The sequence below is a fragment of the Lepisma saccharinum genome, chromosome 2 (genome assembly GCF_977018435.1).
Source record: "Lepisma saccharinum chromosome 2, izLepSacc3.1, whole genome shotgun sequence".
Classification (NCBI taxonomy): domain Eukaryota; kingdom Metazoa; phylum Arthropoda; class Insecta; order Zygentoma; family Lepismatidae; genus Lepisma; species Lepisma saccharinum.
In genome coordinates, this window is record NC_139230.1 from 172,660,442 (window position 1) to 172,683,874 (window position 23,433).

The 23,433-nt window shown below is 35.5% G+C and overlaps 1 protein-coding gene across 1 annotated transcript in view; it reads right to left on the reverse strand.

The window, feature by feature from the left end:
• Positions 1–23,433, reverse strand: part of LOC145983761 (metabotropic glutamate receptor 7-like) — a 706,759-nt gene that overhangs the window by 131,997 nt on the left and 551,329 nt on the right. Inside the window, exon 4 of the mRNA XM_083116810.1 lies at positions 8,915–9,084. Within this exon, the coding sequence (XP_082972936.1) occupies positions 8,915–9,084 (170 nt within the window). The remainder of the gene's footprint in view (positions 1–8,914; positions 9,085–23,433) is intronic.

A 23,433-nucleotide genomic window follows, 5' to 3' on the forward strand; every position in this document is an offset into this window, starting at 1 on the left:
TAACCGTTTCTTTCTGTACACAATAGTTTCTGATAGAACTTTTCTTTGCTTTATAATCTTTATTATTATATTGGAGTTTTCAACAAGGAAAATATTCATAATATTTACTTTTAGATAATCAGAATTGATGATTGCTTATCTTAATTCATGTGGAATATTTCTATTTCAGCTGTGTGTGTATTAAAGAGTAGTAGTAGTTTGTTTTACCATGGACGACAAACATTGTCATGTAACTTAAAAGAACGCACCAAAATAAATGGATGAATATCAGGAGTAATGAACTTTGAAGGAAATGTATTAACTATACGTATATTTTTTGTTAGACTCTGCTGGTTGATAGAAACACAGTACCATTCTGCAATGTCGCGCAGAGGGTCATGTCTATTAGTGTATGTAATTTCAAACAAGCAGAAAAATGCATTGCTATCATTATGTACTTCATCATCGAAAAATAGGTTGTCTATTTGAAGGGTTTCTGTTTTATCACATAACAATACACTAACTAAAACATGCTAAATATTCACTGCAATGAGTAGGAAAAATGCGATGTTGTTTTATGTATTTCTAAATACGCTCTAATTTTCTTGCAACATTTTCTATCATATTTGTACTTTTATAAAAACATAAATATAGGCCTAAGGTTTTTTATTAAGTATGTAGAACGTCCTCCAGATCCCATTTTGCACAAGTAGCAGATCTTTCAAAATATTTTCTTCACGTGTACACTTTTCAAGTGAAATAAATATTTATTTATGAAAGGTAGGTACATGTGTAACAACGAATTAAGAAAATTCGATGAATCTTTTTATAAATAGTTTAATAGTAGGTATAATTGTAAATACAAGGTGCTTATCAAGCTTTTGCCCTCAGTCAATAGTTAATACTTGTTATATTACGATTATAGTACAATAAAATTTTATGAAAATATAACTCTCGGACTAATTTGGAGAACACAAACAATTTATTTGTTGCATCGGGGGTTATCGAAGCAGGAACTGCTCGTACCAAAGGTGAGAGTGCTAACCATTGAGCCACGGCAAAAGTCTAAATTTGACGAAATTGAATAGCATTTTAATTTTTGTGGCTTGCGTAGGGCGCTACACATTTATTTATTTTAAAAAATCTGAATACAGGGAAAATCCATTTTATATCCGGAATTTATATTCGTCGTCTTTATCCTAGAGCTAAAAAGGCAACGTACAATAATTCAAAACATTTACAATATTTTAGACAAACTAAAACCGGAAACGTGGCGTTATATGCAGCATTTGTGTTTACTATGTTTGTTATGTGGAATGCATTCTTCAGGTATTCTTTTAATTCGTAGTACAATGTTACATGCGGGAAACGAACCTCGAATTGAGAATTATTTATAATTTTTAAATAGTTGGAGTGCATTTGTTTCATTGTGGCATTTTGTCTTTAGAATACTTCAAATCTAGAGATGACTACTGTTAAGTAACTGACTTCAATATATTTGTACGTGTAATACATTTTTGCAGAATGTGTAACTCTAAAATAGTTAATTTTTCTCCTTTTTACCCTTTTAAGTCTATTTGATACTATGGACTCGATCAATATTCCTTACTTAAACAGGGACTCTGAAATTCATTCGAAAGAAATGCATTTTTATGTCCAGAAAATCAGCTTACAGAATCTTGCAGTTCAACATTGAGTATTTGAATTTTGAGTAATTTCCTCCGATGGAAAATATTCAAATACCACATTGAGAATACATAACCAAAAGAACATACAAATTGTTATTGTTAGGTAATATTGTAGTAGTTTTCCACACAATGATTAAAATCTCCCGATATTCTTACCATTTCAATGCATTGGTGTATTACGTCACTTTACTATTTCATTATTACCAAATTGACGAAATGCTATCACAAAATATTAAATCTCTAACCATTATCCCACCGAGTATAACCAGCACTTATTCGTAGAAAAAAAAACATTTTGAAATTAGAGCAGAAAAGTTGATGAATGGCTTTTGCTACTAATATTCAACTACTTAATTTGGCGGAAGCGCTTTCTTGCGAAAAAAAAAACGCTCGGGATTATTAATTTAGGGAAGACATCACTTTTAATAAGAAAATATGAGAAAACTGAGGTTCTTACGTTACATAATCTGCTGGATGGAAGTTTCATTAACACACTTAAATTGACCCCTGTGGTATATGACTGTAAACACCAAGCATTATTTTGTTCGTTGATAACCACTGAATTCCACGAAGTGGAGTCTTGTTTGTTGGTTGGTCTTTTCATATGCACTAAATGAAAATTTTGCTACACTAATTTCGGAATATTTAAATTTAAATTACTGTTACATTCCGTGGAGGAGAATTTGTACAAAATATGTAACAAATAATAACCGGTTATGTGAATTTTGTGTTCTCGTTATTTTTCGACTATTCCATCCCTTTCTAGGTTAACCCTTAACTCTTATCGTGGAGTCATATTTCACCAGGTAGACTTTTCTATGAATTGTTACTAATGTGTATCAACTAAGCCAAATTCTGGCTATGATGTGCTTTGTGTTACATTTAAATAAGGCTGCAGTCGAGAGTATGCGATAGCATACGCTGTATACTCTCTGGTTAAGCTTACTCATTACAATATACCTTCCGCTACAATGCGTATAGACCTTTTACTTTCGATGGCCATTATTCCATTAAGCTAATTACGGTCAAATACTTCTGGTTTCACGTGATCGGGATCATAATGTTGTGAAGATGCACCAGGTAATCAGTTTAAACCTCAGAAATATGTGAAGATTTGGCTGTAAAACCACCTTGCTGCAAATAATGCTAATTCAAAAGTTTGTGCAAAACTTTCTAGTGACATTTGTGGTGACGTATCAAAATATACAGTTTCAAATGTTTTCGAGTAGATAGGTAGAAACAACTCCAGAATAAGACTTTGTTGCTCAAAGTATTTTACAAGTTTTTTTAAAATATATTTAGTGATATTGGCAGTATTATTAAAGTTATTAACAGTATACAAACTGTCAATTCACAAAAACAATATCAATAACATGCTGTACTCTAGCCTATAAAATACTACTGTGACCTTTACTTTTAAATGCAATCAATAAATATTCGTTTCTTATTTTTTATTTATTTATTTATTATTGAACTCCACAGGTTTACAATGTGTTCTCTGTTATGCCAATTACGAGAACATTAGTATTTTCAGTATGCTACCATCAGTGGTATTTTTTGTATTTGTTAAATTATTGCAGCCATATATTTAATGGAAACATGATTCAAAGTTAATGGAACCATGGTCTCCCCTTAACGGTTCACTAAACTTTGTGTATACCCTCTGGAAATGTTGGGACTACTGCACTGTATTTAAATATAACAAAACTTCACTTATGTGGGTCAGATATAACACGACAGTATCATTAATGTAACAAAAAATATAATTGCAGTTAGGGATTAGTAGCAATGACGAGGATGAAAGAGAGGCGAAGGAAGAAACACAACGATATTTCCATGCCTTAACTATGATTCAAACCTAGGACCCCTAGCTTCTAAGCGAATATGCGGTTGGGTGGTATCGTGCATGGATGGCTATTGTTTACACGTATACATGTATGTGTAACTTTTACATGTATCTGTGTCTATGAATATACACACACATATATGAGGGGTATAGCCGTGTAACACTCATCACATGAAAACATCAAAACGAATAACTTTTCTTCACAACATTTTGCTCGTTGGAGCCTTCTTTCGATGCTACTAGCCTCAAAAAAGGACATTTTTTTATCCCACGTGATTGAAACTACGCAGTACACGTTGACACATTGCCAAATGCGGTTTTAATTCACGTGGAAATGTAAATATTCTCTCCACCGGCAAGTGCATATTCAAACACCCTTATCTCAACTAACACGTGATCTTCTCTTGCCCATCCTGACGGATGCCGAGATGAAATTTACTCAAGGACTTCCATTTTCTCAGCTACATTAAAATTTCCATCTCTTCACTTAGAAGTACGTGACGTTAATGATTCTCAGAAATAAATAATAAACCTCTAAGAGGCTTACTCTCCAAAGAGAAGTCTGCTCTAAAAGAAGCTAACTCGTAGAATTTTCAAGTGAGCTGGTTTTCCGAATGCTTCCTAAGTGATGCTGAAATTCCAACCGATTATCTGATATTTTCCTGCGATATTTTTTGTTGTTCGAATGCTGTCGACAGGAGGGCATTGATTTTCGCCCGGAGCACTGGAGAACGGTTCTAAAGGAGTATCGGTTATTTTCTTAGCTCAGGGAGAAGAAAGCAGAAGTGGCCGTTTCACGATGTCTCAATTACTATCACTGCGAACTGTGAGCAATGAACAATGAGATTTTTCCATACCATTAAAATCACCGATGCATACAAATCACACGCAAAAGTGGAATTTGAGACACAGGGTGACCAAGTTCGAATTTAATAAGCATATTGAAACCGTTACTAGCGACCCATTCAGAAACTTAGGATTTAGAATCCGATCAAGTCACGACTTCACGAAAACAGAACCAGTAAAAGTACTTTACTATTCCCTCGTACCGTCAATACTAGAATATGCATTAATCTGCAATCCTACTCAAAAAGACTTAATTCATAGACTTCAACGTATTCAGTCAAAGGTCCTTAGATACCTCAAATTCAAAGTCTGTGGAGAATATCCAACATTCGATTCGTACGGTAATCTACTTTCACGAACAACTTCAGCAAACTAGCACTCCGGTGACAAGTAAGTGACCTGCTCTTTCTGTATAAAGTTACGGTATAATAGACGATTCCAACATGTTATCAGCAATAACATTTATTGTTCCCGTTCTCAAAACACGCCACAAGCACAAAATCTTTCATTACCAGAGAGCGAAAACGTAAATTCTATTTACCTTTCCAGTGTAGAGAGCGTGCAACTTTTTAAACACAATTTCAAGTGTAAATAACACCATTGATATTTTTGCAACCAGTTTATACAAGCTTAGATAAACATTACTGAAACACTGCATTAAATCTATTGTAATAATATTATGTACTTAGAGCACTATAATTGGGCTCGGCCTGTTGGGCTCTATCAATAAATAAAATAAAATAAAAGGTCGAATCATTTCCCGATTTTGCACTACATTGAATGTTCAGAATATGGACACTGCAGAAGGGTGTTGTATATTAATTAACGTATCCAATTTTTGTTATTTTGGTTCGTTTTTCTGCTATTTTGTGTCTAACTGTGACGAAGAAGATGAATGATGATTACATCAAGTAGATGAAATGACAAGGGAGATCGGGTATCGGCCATTTAACGCACTTGGTCACTGAGGCGGAATAGTGTAGCTTAACTCGTCACGGAATTAAGGTACGGCCTACCTGGTAGCTCAGTGGATTCAGCTGTTGCCTTGTAATCAAGGTACCGATCTCCGTGCAGCAGTAGTTAGCACAGCGCGCTACGACGCCAGAGGTTCCTTGTTCGAATCCTGGCCTGGGCATTGGTGTTCTTTGTGAGTGTCAATTCCATCATATCATCAGTCATCATTGTCGCGATTAGCCAAAAGTGACAGAAAAGCGACGTAGAAATACCCAAATCAATCAAGGGTTCTGGGTTCGATTCCTGGTGGAGCCATATTGCACAGTAGTTCAAATTCCACTTTAAACTGTAGATCCAGTCCCTATGGAATTATGTGAGCATTTAAATCAAATATTTTACGAAGTAAGTGTATTTCTTATGTCAATTTATATTCTTGCCTCAACATTAAAACTTGGGAAAGCCATGGGAAAGCTATGATACATGGAAATGAAGTTATATAATACAAACATATAATGAAAGCAGATCAATAGGAGATAGAATTTTATATTATAAATTGAGTCTTCACTCTGGCGTAATAACTAACCCTGTCTCTAGAGTGTAAGCCCTGTCCTGGCCTCGATTCACGGTTGAGGCACATTTCCCAGTGATTGAACTTTAAACTGTAGGTCAAGTCCTGATTATTCTATGTGGGCATAGATGTAAAAACAAACAAAATTATATCATAATGTATTAAAATCATATTATGTAATTTTGTTGCATTTTTGTGTTAAGCGTGAGGATTGAGGTAATACAAACCAGTAATATCGCGTGTCTAGCTCTTCACAATAATCGCGAAGACAAAATTGAATGATAATTGTGTGACAAAGATGAAAGAGCAAGCACAACAATAAATACAAAAGATGACGTGATCTAATTAGATATAATAGAAATAAAACACCAATGCAATTAAAATAAAAACAGAAGTCCGACAACTTAAATTTTCCCGCAATTTATATCTATATATGTCTATGTATCTATCTATACCTGTAACAAGTCCTTCATTGTTACAGGGATTAGGGAATGGAAAAAACTGCCTGCACCAGTGACTAACATTATTTGCCATCATAGTTTTAAGAAAAAACTAAAGAACTTACTATTGTCCCAAAAACTACATTAACCTACATCAATCTTAATAATTGCACCTGTACTTACACATCATATAACGCAAACGTATCACCGTCTCTCCCCCACAATGCAATACTAATGACTTATCTTTACTCCACAGTATACATACTAATCAATTCAATGTATTATTTTATCATTGTACAATCTTTATATTATCTTTATTGTATTATCATGATCATTATGTGTTTTTCTTCTCTCTTTGTTTTTATTCCTTTATTGTATCTCTGACAAGAGTTGGTTGTAAGAATGGCCCATGAGGAACACGCCTGCTTAATTAAAGACCATTCTATTATATATATAGGAGAAGGTCTAAATATGGGCGAAGGTTTAAATATGGGTTTTGGAGTTATCAGCGCTCCCGGGTGCTGCAGCGTGGCAGAGGCTATAGGAACTGGTTATCTGTCAAGGACAAAGGTTGCGGCGCCAATTCGCAATTCGCGCTGTTATAGAATTGCGACCTCCGAAAACTTTTTGCAGGTTTGTTTTAACTCATCGTTTTCTGAATTCTCATCTGCTTTGTATAGGTTATGATATTAGTGGCACATAAAACAAATGTGGGCTTTTATAATTCCATGATTTGTTTGTGAAATATATACAACAGAGAGCGAAAATAAATTGAAGAAGAAAAATAGCGTGATGGTCTAAATATGGGTTATGACATGAGGTCTAATGCTCAGATCACATTTTCAACAAATATTTGGATGTTTTTCTTAATTTCGATTTTTTCCATTCCACGTGATTTTCAAAACAACAGATTATTCATAAATATGAATTTTATAATGTTTTAGCGATAAATGACTGTTTTTATAAATTTTAATCATTTTACCAGTTTTTGGAAATTGCTTTTTTAAAAAAAATAAAAGGGAGACCTTCTATACTTTATCATGCTATTACATGTAAGTATATATTTCATAGATATGCATTTTAAAGGCAGGTGCTTGATATATTAATTTTTTTCCTCCGAAAATGACAAAATAAAAAGAGGGCCCATATTTAAACCTTTTCCTCTATATATATGGAAAAAGTTGGTTTACTTACAGTAAACCAGTTAACATGGGAGAATACGCCACTGAACGCAAAGCACCCAGTATTCGAACTTAGGACGCCTAACTTTGCATCGAGGTGCTAACCGCATCCGTATGGAGAAGGCACACCGCGAACAATCTCAGAATTTGGCCAATTAAATTCTCGTCCCTTTGGTCAAATTCCATTCTCACGTCGCTAGACATGGCACACAAAGATGGTGCCGTTTGATCGATTACAGAGCTATGTCTCTAAAGTCCTAAGTAGCTTGTTTTCTCAGCGAGTGCGTGTATTGATTTGGAGTTGTAATCCTGTTAGCAGCCCGACGTGTATGCGTTTACGTTAAACCTAGCAACAAGCCACAGCCTCGGCGCTTCCTGCTACACGGATCACCAAAGGCACGACTGACGTCACTGGGTGGAATAAGCGTAAGGTTTCCATTAAACCGCAATCGAGGGTACCAACTCCTAGGGAAGTCTCGTAAGGCAATCTGCAACTGTTCATATTGGAGAACGTGCGTATATCACCATCAAGAAGGAAGGATCAGCAATTTGCCTTCCATGCGTTGCTTACCGCAACAATTCAACCAGTTTCTTGTATAAATGCATTTCTCTCGTGTATTTTAGCTTCACCGCTCCTATACCTATGAAATTATAATGATATATTTTAGTTGTAAAAACGTTGTCGACAAAGCAGCTCGATTGCCTAGTAGATTAAGTTGCCGACTTTCGATCTCGTCACAGAATTTAATCAGGGGGTCGTGGGTTCCATACCCGGTGGAAATAAAAAGTGGTTTGGGTCCCACTTTGACCTGTAGGTCCAGTCCCGATTAGCCTATCTGTGCATAAAATTGACTCAAAATAAATAAATAAATAAATAAATAAATAAACTCGTCACCGAATTTTCCGGGTTCGAATCCCGGCTAGAGCATGGGTGTTCTATGTGAGTGTCCATTTATCAATTTCATCTGATCATCATCATTCATCATCATTTGGCGATTAGCCAAAAGTGGCAGAAAAGCGACATAAAAGAACACAAACAAAAGTTCATTAGCGTTAAAGGCTTATATTTCACAAGGTGTGTAAGTCTGTGTGTTTGTGTAATCTTCGTATTCTAAAGGATTCCTCGTCTTTTGTTCAAAATATTCTGTTTAAATAACCAACCGTTAATTTTATACTAACTTTCTGTTTCTAAATTTGTCGATTTCATTGGTTCCTTAGTTATTAGCGTTTGAAATACAGTCAAAATAGTTGTACTCCTCCATATATCTTTGTGTGAACAAATCTTGTTCTCTCTATATTTTGTATTTAGGAATTTTTCTTGTGCATCATCCTTCTAAAGTTTACAATTATAAGCTACTTGTTTAAAGTTAAACATATTCCTACGTTGTTAAAATAATAACATGTTTACTTACCTTGTATTGTCTTCATCAACAAACATTATGACACCTCTTGCGTTAGGCTTTTGAACAAGCTTCTCAACTATTCTGTCGAAGTCATCTGTTTTGGCACTCCTCAGTATTTTCTCAGAGACGGCAATGCAGATGCCGGCTGTTGAGGACAGCTCGATAAATGAGGCTATTCCCTGAAAGAGGAAAAAACGTTTAGTAAAAAATTTACCTTTTTAAATGTAAAATTTTCGTGAGGAATTTCTACCAAAATGTATGTTTGCTCCTGAAAGCTCAACTGTATTATTATTATTATTATTATTATTATTATTATTATTATTATTATTATTATTATTATTTTCAATCAGTACAAGAAGTGGTTTCAGGAATATCATTTCTATGATTGGCATTGTCAGGAGTTTATGTACAAGTGAAATGCTTGTTTTCACTTACACTTTATACAGGTCTTCCCCGATGTTACACTGGTGGCGCTGTTCCTTGTAATCACGGAGTCGCGGGTTCGATTCCTGGTGGATGCACATTGCAAATTTTTTTCAGATCCCACCTTAAAGTGTAAGCTCAGTGTGATGAGCCTATCTCATCACAAAGTAGATTTAAACAAACAAAAGGAGTGTAAGGGATGCTCCTTCCACGTAGTGCACCCAATAGTCAACCTCACTTCCACGTAGTACACCCTGAACTGCAGACTAACGAGGCTCTGGCGACTGGCCCCATGGGCAGTATACTTCTGAGTCGTCCTGTTTTTGTCCTTATGTGTGCTGAGCGCCCTTTTTAGTCTCAGATTTTAACAAAGGTAAGGAAATTTTAGTTTTCAGAAACGCTTTTATTTTTGTTATGATAAGGGGCTGGACCCCGTATAGTGTGATGGGTGCAAAATAGCCTCAGTGCTGACGCGCCCATGAAATTTTAATTCAAATTCAAAATAAACAAACAAAAATATTAAAGTACACCTTTTGTGACAAATGAGACTTGAATTAGTTATTAAATGGATCTGAAAAACATGTTGTGAAACCCCGTTATGTTAAGATAAGCAAATCAGGCTTACATCTTCAACTAGTAAAATCTGAATCACAAACTGTGACACCACGCCCAATATTGAACCTAGGAACAGTGTTATCCACTATTTTATCGAGAAGACTAACAAAATAAGTTGCCCCACCGAGAATTAGATCCAAACCATCAATTCCCACTGTACTCCCATTCAGCAAACAGTATTTTAAGCAACTCCATTTCTATCTTCTATTTATCTCATATTCTAGAAGATAATGCCTTCAGGGTGGTGTACAATACAACCGTCAAAATGGAACATCCAGAATGTGAAGCTGTGTTCTCAAATCCTACTTCGGAGACAAAACTCAGTGTTGACGCAGTGGTAGAGTCGTCGCCTTGTAATCAAGGGGTCTCGGGTTCGATGCCCGGTGGAGGCACATAGTGATTCGGATCCCACTTTAAACTGTTGGTCCAGTCCCGCTTAGCCTTACTGTGCATAAAGTGAACTTAAAACACCAACTCAATCAATCAATAAACAACCCAATAATTGTATTAATTTGCACTCATCTGTAAAAATGGGGTATTTTGATCGATGCTTTAAGAATATCGGCTGGAATTCTACTATTGGTGTTTCTAATTTTTTCAGACTACTTCAGAAAAAGCCGATTCGAGGTGCGAAATATCCCCAATTTGGAAGCTGCGATAAGAGAGGAGAAAAGGCTGGAAGTTTATTCCGTACCTGGAGTGTGGGAATGCACGCACAGCAAAAGGTCTTGTAGCTCTATGGCGTACTACACGATACAAATTCAAGTCGTATGGAATCTGAAACTGTAAGAATGGGGTGAGGGTATGCAGCGCAAATGGAGGTATCGACGCCTCCACGTATAAAAAGAAAGTATCTGATACGAAATGTACAAGAACGCATCCGGATATCAACGTAGTGAACTGCTTCACGGATATGAATTTGAAAAGGATGGGCACAAGAATACGACACATCTGCGATCGAGGTTCGAACTAAGCAATGGCAAATTTTGGCGAAAGGGAACTGTACGAGCAGCTTAATACAAGGAGCAGGCTGAGAAGTCGCAGACAGGAATATTTTAGCTGGCAAAGGTGAGTTTGCCATGCCAACTTAGTTCTATAACAAGACCAAGAAAGCGGACTTCGTTTACGAAACACAGGTCAGTCCCCTCCAGTACAGATCAGGAACCTCGTAGTAGAATATCAATTGCACAAGCACACAGGGTTTCCTACCAGCAAAACTGAAACAGTCTTGTGAGAACGCCTATACACCGGTTATTCACCAGTTGAATTTGACGGGAGGCTGACGTGAGATTCCATGAGCGACAGAAGTTGACCAATTCGTCTACATAGAGTAGACAATACACTGGAATGTTAATGTCAGCCATAACACTATTGATTGCTACGCCAAACAATGCCACGCTCAGAACACTACCCCGAGGAACGTTGTTCTCCTCTATTAATGATCTAATAGTGAGTTCCGAACACGTACTCTAAATCACCTGTCACTAAAAGTTGTCAATAAAATGAGCTAAGTGACCACATATATCCTATGAGTGGAGATACTTAAGAAGTCCTAATCGCCACGATATAACCTAGGACTTCCTTAAGTCAAAGAAATGTGCTGTCAGGAGCGTTTCTTATTTTAAAAATCACATCCTGAATATGGGTCTTGAGAATAACAAGGTGATCGAATGTGGAACAAATAACTATTAGGATTACAAATCAGGCCGGTAACTGGAAACTGTGGTGCAATCCTTGACTGGTTTCGTAATGGGGATGACAAAAACCTCCTTGTACGCTGTAGGACAGGATTCATATGACCATGGTCGAAGAAGGCCAATAAAATTGCTCTCAGGTGACAGAAAAATAACACGTTTTTCTGACAAGAAAAAAAAAAATTCTGACAAAAAAAAAAAATCATGAAAATGCTGGGCGCTAGACGCTGAGGTAAAAGTGCTTGAATCCTATAACATAAATTCTGTAGTTGGAGGAAATCTATTAACTCAAGATCTATAGTGGTAAAGAATTTCAATAAGACAAAATGTATTGCGGTGAGGTTATCCAAAAACAATTATATACCGGTGAAGATATCCAAGAACAAAATATATGTCGGTGAAGATATCCAGGAACTAAATATATAGCGGTAAAGAAATTCAACTGTACAAAATATATAGTCGTGAAGAAATAAAATAGCACAAAATCTCTAGTAGTGAAGAGATACAATAACACACGATCTATAGTGTGAACAAATCAAATAACACAAAATATATTTCAGTGAAGAAATCAAATAACTCAAAATATAAAGCCGGGAAGAAATCCAGTAACATATAATATATTTCAGTTAAGAATCAAAGAACATAAAATATATAGCCGTGAAGAAATCTAACAACACAAAATCTATTGGAGTGAAGAGATTCAATAACAAAATATAACAGGAGGTTTCACCATGAATTTCCACGATAAAAGTTTGTACTAGATTTCTTAGAACACAGCAAGAGAAGATGTGATATCACAGCCGAGGAAATGAAAAACAGGTCGCGGTAGTTTTCAACCCACGGGGAGCATTTAGCTTAAGATTAAATCTATCGACCAGGAACAAAACACGCCCGGGGTCTTTCTCGAACGTCGTTTCCCTTCTGAACGAAACTATTTGCAGGAAACTAATTATCATAACGCTGCAAAATGCTGAACAGCAAATTCGAACCACGTCGCCTAACAGAAGAATCTTACCATCTCCAATCTCCAGGCACCGAGTATTAACTTCAGTCTATAACAGGGATAAAGCAAATCTTAAAGAGGGATAATCACCGAGTCGAGATAGCATGAACTGAATCACAACCTCGTATCCATAATTTCTTCTGAAACAATTTGCAGGCATGTACTCACTTCTAAATTTCAACTACTTTCAACTAATATTAACATGTATGAGACTAATGAAATTACGACAGTAAATAAATTCAAATATTTAGAAATTCTTAAAAAGCCACTGTAGGGAAGGATATGACGCCATTTGTAGGAATTATTATTAGTATTTTCACAGAAGAAATGGTTACACAATATGCCATCCTAATTCACCATAACTGATTTTATTGAAATAATCCTACGGTTCCTGCAAGTTTTACTTATGGTAATTCCTTGTTCTGATCTATAGTTTATATGTATGAAACGTGTATGTAAATCAAGTAATCCAAATTACTCTACATTTAATTGCAAAAATGGAATAATATAATTCTAATAAAATGACATAATTATAAATATATAAATATTGCACCGATAGATAAAGGCAACTTTTGATGTAAAAAATTCATCAAGAATATTTTTGGTCTCAATAAACTGTATATTAATAAGTAACAGAGTTCCTGAATGTCGACTCATTGTCTTCAGGAAAATACACTTGCTGTATTAACACACTGTTTGCGATTGTTTCCGATTCTCGTGTGTGCGAGAGTGTGTGTGCATGAATCAATGATTGTTGTTTTGCACCTATTACATTGTATTTGTAGAAATTGAAAAATACATTTTCGCTGTTTATTTCGCTCCATGTTTTCACTACATTACGTGAGCAATAGTTTTTATAACATTAGACACATAGGAGCACTGCTATTGAATTTTGTTTGATCAAATTTGAAACGTTTCAATTTAGCGACTTTGAAACAAATTTAATCCAAATTTAGTAAAAAAATACTAAAGATGTTTTAATTCGAGGATAATATGTTTAAATTTAAATAATTGGTGGGCTATAGTAATTTCCTGTTTATTTCACCCAAATATAGTTTTATTACAGTTTTTTAGAAAAAAATATGCAATTTTGTTAGATCATTTTTTTCAATTTTGCAGCACTCAAAATTTTTATCAGCAGAGAAGTTGACGAAGACAAATCGCGACTTCCTGGACCCACACCTACTTCCGGATGTGATCGACGTGATATAATTTACAGCTCAATTTGCGCCACGGTAATGACGTCTTCTGCTGTTTTCATTTCAACAAGAAATTCGCGACCGGAGAAGTCAGTGGGTGTTCGTCCCTTGAAGCTGCTCCTAATGAATACCATCTTTCAAAGGGTCGGTAACTTCAGTAGCGTTGTTTGTTCTTTGAAGTAGAAGAACCTTGTTCAGCCACGCCGCTAAAATGTAATTTTCCATTTCAAATGCTAAAACTATTTGCAAGCGTCATTCATGTCATGAGAAGGTAGGAAGGTGATCTATTTGTTAAGGACGTTGATCGTTCCATATATCAGATAGTGGGAATATCGGCATGTTTTTTTCGTTATTAAAAACAGTCAAAAATTTATTTGAAGTATTTTAAATAATACCGGCTTACTTTTCTCATGTACAGTAGTACATATTTCATTGCCCAAACGCCCTTATGTTAATGTTGAATGAAAATACACCTAAGCTAAATTTTTGAAAAAACCTGATAGAAAATTGTTTCCATAAGTGAATCTATTTTAATTTATATAATTTTCTCATCATCGTATTCCTATAAAATATAAAATGACTATTAAACATGACAGTCTGAAATCATAACCAACAATCTCCCGTCATTAGAAAACTTTGGATTTGAGAATGTAGGGATGACCATGGTAACTTAAGCCATTTCTCAATTTTTAAGACAATGTTATTGCTTTTTCAAATTCAAATTCAAATTCTTTATTTGCGTGGGCGAGGTTCAGCCTGAGGCTGTTCTGCCACCTAACCCACAGTGTACAATAAACTACAAGATCTACTGATAAAATAATTGTAATAAATGTATGAATAAAATGATACAAAAATTGTGAAAAGACAACAACATAAAAATAAAATAAAATGAATAATAAATACATTTTTTAAAAAGATGTAGACAAAATACATAACATAAACATACAAGTTACATCATAGTATTTGAACACAATTTCTGCTCTTCCAAAAGAAAATTCTTTATTTCATTTCGGAAAGATTCAATTTTAGATATGCTCTACATGGTCTTAGGTAGGGCACTCCATATTTTTGCAGCAAAATATGCAAACGACGACTGATATGTCTGTGTGTTGCAGAGTGGAAGGTTAAATTTGAAATTATTTCTTGTATGGTGGCTGTGAATACTGGTGCGAGGGATCAACATGTCTGCCAGATACGACGGCTTGCCAGATGTAATAATTTTATGTATAAGGCAATATGTATGCAGTAGTCGTCTACGGTACATATTCAGGATATTCTTATTATTTATGGAAGGTAAAATATGTTCACGCCTCGGGATGCAAAGTATGAACCACATGCACGCATTTTGGCATTTCTGAATTTTTGCTTGTAAAATTTTATTTATTCTACCAGAGTACACTACGTCACAATAGTCGAGAAATCGATATATAAGTGTTTCAAGTAATCGCTGCTTGATTTCTGAAGAGACTGTTTAGACTAAATTCTAATCATTCAAATAATTCAATTATCGATATAATTTTCATAATAGCTTATTGAGTAGTATCGACTTCTGAAATTAGTGTTGCCCACGGGACGAGACGGGACAGGCTTTTGAAAATTCGAGACGAGACGAGATTGATCATGTGTCCCTTTGACAAACGAATATTTTCGAGACGAGACAGCATTTCACAGCATTTCCACGAGACGAGACAGGCCAAAGTCTCGTCTCGTGGGCAACACTATCTGAAATAGAGCAAGTTTCTGTACCTGATAAACAAGCGAAACATTGTTACAGATGAAAGAAACGTAATCACAAACTTGCTGATTACTTGTAATTATTTAATTATTAATTATTTATGCCCCTCGAACGTAATTACGAGTATAATATGATATACGACTTCCATTGAACATTTGGATTTTTCTTCCTTCGTGAATCCTTCATGGATAACTAAATAGATGTGTCCTGGAATGTCCTATATTTTATACAAATGGCATTCATCCTGCCTATGCTTGCAATGTAATAAAAATCCATTTCCCCGAAATGTAGATTGTATCCTACGACTGGCCTGCTCATATCCCAGATCTAACGCCTTGTGATTTTCCCGCGTTATGGTCGAAAATACAAGGTATATTAGACCAAAACTTAGAATCTTTATAATCGATAATATCTCCTACATTGTTGACATATCTAATACGACATAATACCTAAACGAATAAGAAGTGTGTGGGGAGAATACAGGAACTTATTTTAGTTGAGAGAAATCTCAATTTTTGACTTTGAGTTTATTTTAAATTAGTAAACACCTGAATTAATTATGCCTGTTTTGTTATTGATCTACCGATTCATCACGTTAAATTAATGACTTATAGTAATTTGAAAGTGAAGAGTGACATCCAAAGTTTATGACCACATTATACTCATATAGGCTAATGGAGATTGGACTTTGCACTTTGCACTTTGTTCAACTCTGCAATGTTCCTCCACTGGAGCTCGGACCAGCATCCCTCGATTACAAGCTGACAGCGTTATCACTCCGTAATCAGAAGTCGCAACTTGTCTCCCACCTTTTAAAATGGAACATGTAAGAATATTTGTAAAATAGAAAATACTGACTAGTAATCTAGTCCGTTTTGTTGTGAAGTGTTTTACTTATGTGCCACAAAGCCAGGGATCCTAAGTTCGAATCCTGGATACGCGCGGACGTTTCATTGTGTTTGATTCCTCATCATCTTCATGAATTCAACATGCGTCTTCATCGCTAAGGTTAACTTAAGGAAGTGCACACAGAAAACTAAATGCATCATATCGATTGATGCACAAGAACGCATCGATTTATGCACTAAAGTGTGTTTTATGGAATCTACGAAGAATCAGATTCACATTTGATACTTTTTAGTGCATTTTTCTACATCGTAAAAGAAACACCAAAGTACACCCATCACATGACGCAAGTGAGGATATATTTCAGTAAAAATGCACTATTAGTGCATCAGTTGATGCGTTTTGATGCACCTTCCTGCATCTTCCTCGATGATGAACTTAAACATTTTGATCTGAGCTGCAGACTTTATGCATTTGTTTGTTCAAAATGGCGCATTTACTTTTTTGTGTTTAGGAAAGTCACGTTAAATAACCCACACTGCATATACACTCGACAGTGCAATCTAGTAATCCACACATACAGCTGTGGTTTCTTTTGGGAGTCTGAATTGATCAAGCGAAATCATCTTCGAAGCGTTGGATGCAGTCCAATATTCTGTTGCACGCTCGGGAACAATGATGACTTGTTGGCTAGAGTCTTTGAATTTGCATTTTCTAGGAACGTTGACTGATTCTTCCAGGACGACTGATACCTGCACTGGTTGTGACGTTCGTGGAAGAAGTACAAATGATGTTCCACTTCGAGGGAGGATATTGCAAAAGTTTCCACGAATTGCATTCTTTGAACGCCAACGAAGAGGTGACGTTTCCTTGCAAGATGCCGTAAACAAGCTGAAATAGCTTTGTAGGTGGTTTGGAGCCGAAAGAAACCGTAAAAGAGCCCTGTCGTCCAGAAGGGAACCAATTAAACGCTTACTCTGACGTTCTTTCTTTATTGCGTATTCGAATTTACTGGGAAATTGGACGGCGTAAAAGTGAGCGTTTATAAAAATAAAATAGCAATCGGAAAGCAAACAAGCAAGCGCTAAAGGCGATGCTTGACAAGTTATGTTTCCATTACAGTAAGCGTCCGTCGGAAATATTTGGTGCAATTCATCTGAGAGGCCATTTCTCTCTGTAAATTGAATTCTTCTTTCTTCCGACTCTCGAAATTAAATTTGCTATTTTAGGTTCTGCAACAGTTGATTTGGACTCGACTAGAATTGGTGCATTAATGAAACACAAATTTCAGATTTTCTCCTTATTTACGGAATTTCTCAATGTTGATAAGTCAGAGACAATAAAGTGAGTAGTCAATTCAGAAAGTGGAAATAGGTTTCCTTTGTTTGTACATATATAGTAAATTTATCATCATTAGGTAGGGGAAGGTTGCCGAAATTGGACGAGTTTTGGTTTTTCTTAATTCATTTCTCTATTAACTAATTCGAAATATTTAAAAAAAAACAACAGTATAGAACATTACATGCACTTTCATCGGATAGTAATACATTTTAAAATATATAAGTAGTAACATTTATAAAATAAGAAATAATAATTGGATAAATGGTCCAAAATGGGATACCGGTTGCCTAATTTGGACTTACAGTTGCCTAAATTGGACCTGAGAAGTAAAACTGTAAATAACAATTATTATTAACAATAGAATGAATTAAAAGTGTTTTGCCTAAAACAACATTTTTAATACAACAATTTTCATTATACTATATTTACTGAAAAATAGGAAATATGAAACTTATGCTGAAACGATCTACACATGACCCTTAATGTAATGTAACATAAAGAAACACACAATTTAAAAAGGAAATAATATTTGTATGTACTATTTTTCACTGATGTATTAACATATTTTTGTTGAAACAAATGTTACCTATGTTAAATATTTTTCTGCTACCTCCATTTGTGCAAAGGTACAGTCATGTTCAAAAAATCTGACGCATGGATTTTTTCTAAGTCCAACGTCTTACGAAATTATGTTGGTAGCTCTGAAACAAGGAAGTATTGTGAAATACACGATCCGCCAATCAGAGTGAAGTTCGATTCCGAGGAGCAGGAGGCGTGACTCACGGTCTTGTCCACAGAAAGTTCAACCAATGCAGCATTTTCAAACAAGAGATAACTTCCTTATTGGTAAAGTATTGTTTCAATAACGCGAATCAGCAGAAAGATTGCGCAAAAGTTTACTTTGTCGCTTTAATTGCCTTTAATCGTTTCAAATTAGTATTGAATTGTCCCAATTATAGTTCACGAACTTAATATATGTATTCATGTATGTGTTTGACAATCATACATCACTCATTAGAACAATTTTCACATTGTTTTCACTACGTGAGATGACATTTCATTTACATTTACGATAAAATAGTCGTTTGGATGCAATAACAGTTTTCATTAATTGATTTAGAGATGCATTTTTATTTGTTGAGTTAATGATTAAGTTAATTCGTTATTTTTCGCAAAAGGAAGGAACCACAGCTGAAAGAAAATACACAAAATGCATTATTGGGGTCAAGAGTTCGTTTAACATCACTTTTTGCACACATAGGCTGATCACGACTCGGGATACATTTAAATTGGAATGTGAAACATTATGCGACCTGACTGGAACTTGGAAAAGACGCACTGGTTACAAGACGTCGATACATTACACTATGATATGGCGAACGCTTATAATAATGAGGGGTTGTGTGAGAGGGAGAGGGGTGACGGAAAGTAGGGTATTGAATTTTATATTTATACACATACAAGCGTAAGAAAATATTTATTTTGATGCATGTGTGTGCGGGGTGGGGGGAGGGGGGAGAGAAAGAGAGGAACAGAAATATATTGGGAGAGAGAGGACGAAGAGGTGATTATTTTAGTTGTAGAAAATGTTTTATTTCACATTCAGTAATAGAAACAGCCAATAATGACTATCTTATGAATACCATATTTAATGTAAATTTATTCTAGAAATGGGGGCGGGGAGCTGTTTGTTTAAGTTCAGTGCAGGATAAGAAGGGGTTCTGGGTCGTAGACCCGGTGAATACACACAGTGGTTCGTATCTCACTTTAAACTGTAGGCCCAGGCCCGATTAGTCTATCTGTGCATAAAATAGACATGGACTTAGAATTCAGTAGGAAAATAACGTCGATTTAGTATTTTGGATTTTAGATGCGTTTAGACCACTAAATTACCAATCTGATAATAAGAAACCTGTCCTCATCTTTTCATTTTGAAAGAGAGAGAGAGAGTTAATTGTATAATCTTTCGCTGTTAATTTCAAAGACGACTAATTCAAATAGTAACAATAAGGTAGGAATAAAGCTTACGAAAAGTTTTTGCCACCGTGGGGATTTGAACCTACGACCATTAGAGTGACAACCCAGTGCGATAACCACTACCCCACGAGTTCGTTTCTTCATACAGCATGATTATAAGGAAAGGCCAATTCGTTCAATGTGAATTAGAAATATAATCTCCACCCGCTTCTTTATAAACAACGCACCCGAACGCTCTTTTCTAGCAAATTAAAGAAAGGTGGTATAAATGTCACAAAACATTTAAGTAAAATCTACTATATTTATACTTCGAAGTCTTTTTACATGGACTGCTGGAAAAGAATCGATCTGCCAATCAGAGTGGCGTTCGTTTCGGAAAAGGAAGAGGCGTGACTCACAATCGTCTCCACAGGTGGAAGAACAAATAGGTTTTTACCAAATGTTGGCATAACATTGCTATTTGATAAATATTGTTTCACTATCGCGAATCAGCAGAAAGATGGGATAAAGGTCTATATTTTTGCTTTAATGATGTCGCAAATATTACTAATAACATCGGTTACAATGAGTATTTAATAAACTATATCTATTATATCAAATGAAATAGTTTTAACGTTGTTTTCACTATGTGAAATGCTATTGTGTTTATTTATTGACAGATAATATCAAATTACGTCAAATAGATTTTCACTAAATTATTTACAAATCTTTTTGTTGCATGATTATTAAATTAGCGTCGCCAAGTTTGACACCAAAGGTATAATTGCAACGGAAATAAATGGAAAGTATTGATGAAAAAGCGTCGATATTTTACTACCACAATTTGCACGAAATCCAATATTAGTGATACATTGTATTAAAGCCAGTCGCCGTGATTGAGTGGTTAGCGCATCGCGCTGCACCCCCAGGAGTCCGAATTCCGGTCTGGGCACGGATGTTTGTGAGTGTCGTTCATCAATCTCATCATATCATCACTCATACCCATCTTCGCAAATTTGCCAAAAGTGGCACAAAAAGAGGAATAAAATAAAGCAAATCAATCATTGTATTATGGATTCCACAGGATTACCTCTTATTGAATTTTTACACCGGAATAAAGACAGACAAAGCAGAGCTTTCGTCCTTTAAGAAATTAATTGCAGACATTCTTCTGCAATAAATATTATTAACATCACCTCTTCTTGCGCATATACACAGAAAATCAAACACACACAAAATATAAAATTCATTAAAAGTAGTCTTGAGCAAAAAACATTATTAGGATTAATTCTTTTTACACTAATTCACAGAAATACAGGCATGCCCAAAGCAAGGTTCCATCTATTTCAAAACTCATTGAAGCTAGTCTTGCGCATTAAACATTATCAGGGGATTAATTCTTGTTAGCTACATTCTTTCACAGATATACAGGTTTGCGCAAAGCAAGGTTTCCATCTATTTCAAAACTCATTGAAGATAGTCTTGCGCAATAAACATTATTATGATCATTTCTTACTGTACTTTGCACGAGAAATTCTAACGTGCGATAAAGCACGTTCCTCTTCGTTGTGAAAATTCACGAAGCCTAATCGTACACAACACAATTCATGATGCTTACTTGTTGTTGCAATTGTTAAATAGATATACAAACGTGGCATTGGATAGCTTTCTTCTTTTCGTAGCTCTTAGAAGGAATTAATTTTGAACGAACATTATTATGCCTACTTCTTATTCAAATTACGAGAATAAATGTTTACGTGCACAAAATATAGTTTTCCAAAATAGCTTGTCTTGCGAATTATTTGAGTTTTTGATAATGACCCAAAGATGTTTACTTCATATTTATCGATGGCTCTAAAGAATGTGGCCAGTATCTGCCTTCTGGTCATTGTTTTTATTTAAAATCGGGCTTATGAGAAAAACTATCAAATGCGTATCTATTATAAGTCTTATGTACTCTTACGGCGGGCGCTATACAGGGGATGAGGGAAGCAGGGAGCGAGGAATAAGCAGCTGACCAACCAGACAACAGCGTTGGCGCCGAGAGGAGAGAAGGTGCTGCCACACCTCGTTTTGCAGCCTGCTGCGTTTCTTATAGCTCTGGACTGATCGCTTCACCGCTCCCCACTTCCCTTGCCAGCATGTAGAGCGCCCGCCGTAAGACTGGACAAGAGCTATGGTTTGAAGTTCTATGAAGATATTTCCCGGCACAGTAAAAATAACATAGCCTATATTCCTTTAGATAAATGTATTTGAAACGGAATAATCATCAATTGTGTTAATTTATTTTTGAAAATTCAACAAGATTTGTGCTAGTGACATTAATTTACTCTTAAAGTTGAACCAGGTGTTAGTAAATTTCGAAAATGATTAAGATAAATATGAACTGAGTACAAACTATTCGTCCCTTGAAAATTGTGGTTACAACAATTTACAACGAATTCTTTTAGACGATTAAATCTTATTTTCAAGGGGACTTTATCTACTTTTTAGCTATTAATTCCGTGTTATGTAATAAGATTAATTTGATGTACTTGTATGTGATATCAAAGTCTGTGCGTCATGACCTTTGAATTATTGGTGGAAACTTGGCGCATAACTCACCAATAGATACATATTTTTCCAGGTTATCTAGGAAATTGTTTTCCCTGTCTCCTTGCTTTCAACACCCATGACTGAGTATAACATTGTAGATAAACACTTTTTTTTATTGACAGGCGAGTAATAAATGTAGGCGAGTGGAAGACTAATTAGCGGCATAAAATTCACGTTTAAATAATAAAGCCATAATAAGTTGAACTACATAATCTTTTATTACATAAATAGTCCTTGTTTAAAAATAAATTGAAATAAATGAAAATGATACTGTGCTATTGATTTGTTTTCTTATCTTGAAAATAATACAACATGATACTAGAAATTTAATGGCCGCACCAATTGCCTTCATTTGCTTCGACTTCGTCCATTCGTCTTCTGATCGAGCGGATACAGGCTTGAAGGTATCGTCTACTTTCCACAACTTCTAGCCATGTACTCTCAACTAAGTTCCAGAGTTGCTGTTGGTTACGAATTCGTCTTTCATTTAGAGTGTTGTTCATTACCCTCTGCACCTCTGCCCATACGTTTTCAATTGGGTTGAAATCAGGGCTCTTGGGCACCCAGGGTGTAAATTCAATGTCTGCGTTTGCGTCAGCGAATCTCTGTACGCGAGTCGCGACATGGATGGAGCACATATCCTGTAGGTAAAAGAAAAGTAGATTTGAAGAAAACACAAAAATACACAATACAGCATGTGTGTTTACTATTAAATTATAGATTTTCTTTTTGTAACAATAGCCAATAATAAACGTGATGTGATGTATTGTAAAATTCCATGACACTTCAGTATTGAACTACTACTCCAACAGCCTACATGTGCTAAAGTAAAGTCCTCCCTGACGACTGAGCTACCGCGGCTCACCTGCATGTGGTACAGCTGCATTGTGCATTAGAGGGTTTGGTATTATGGGGTTTGTTAATTTGGTGTTTTAAATCCATTTTATGTACAGTAAGGTTAATCGGGACTAGACCTACAGTTTAAAGTATGATCCGAGCCACTATGTGCCTTCTCCTGGCATCAAACCCGATACTTTTTGATTACAAGACCACGACGTCACCACTGCGCCATCGGGGAGGCCCTAAATAAGAATGAGTCGCAAGGTATCAGTACTACCTAA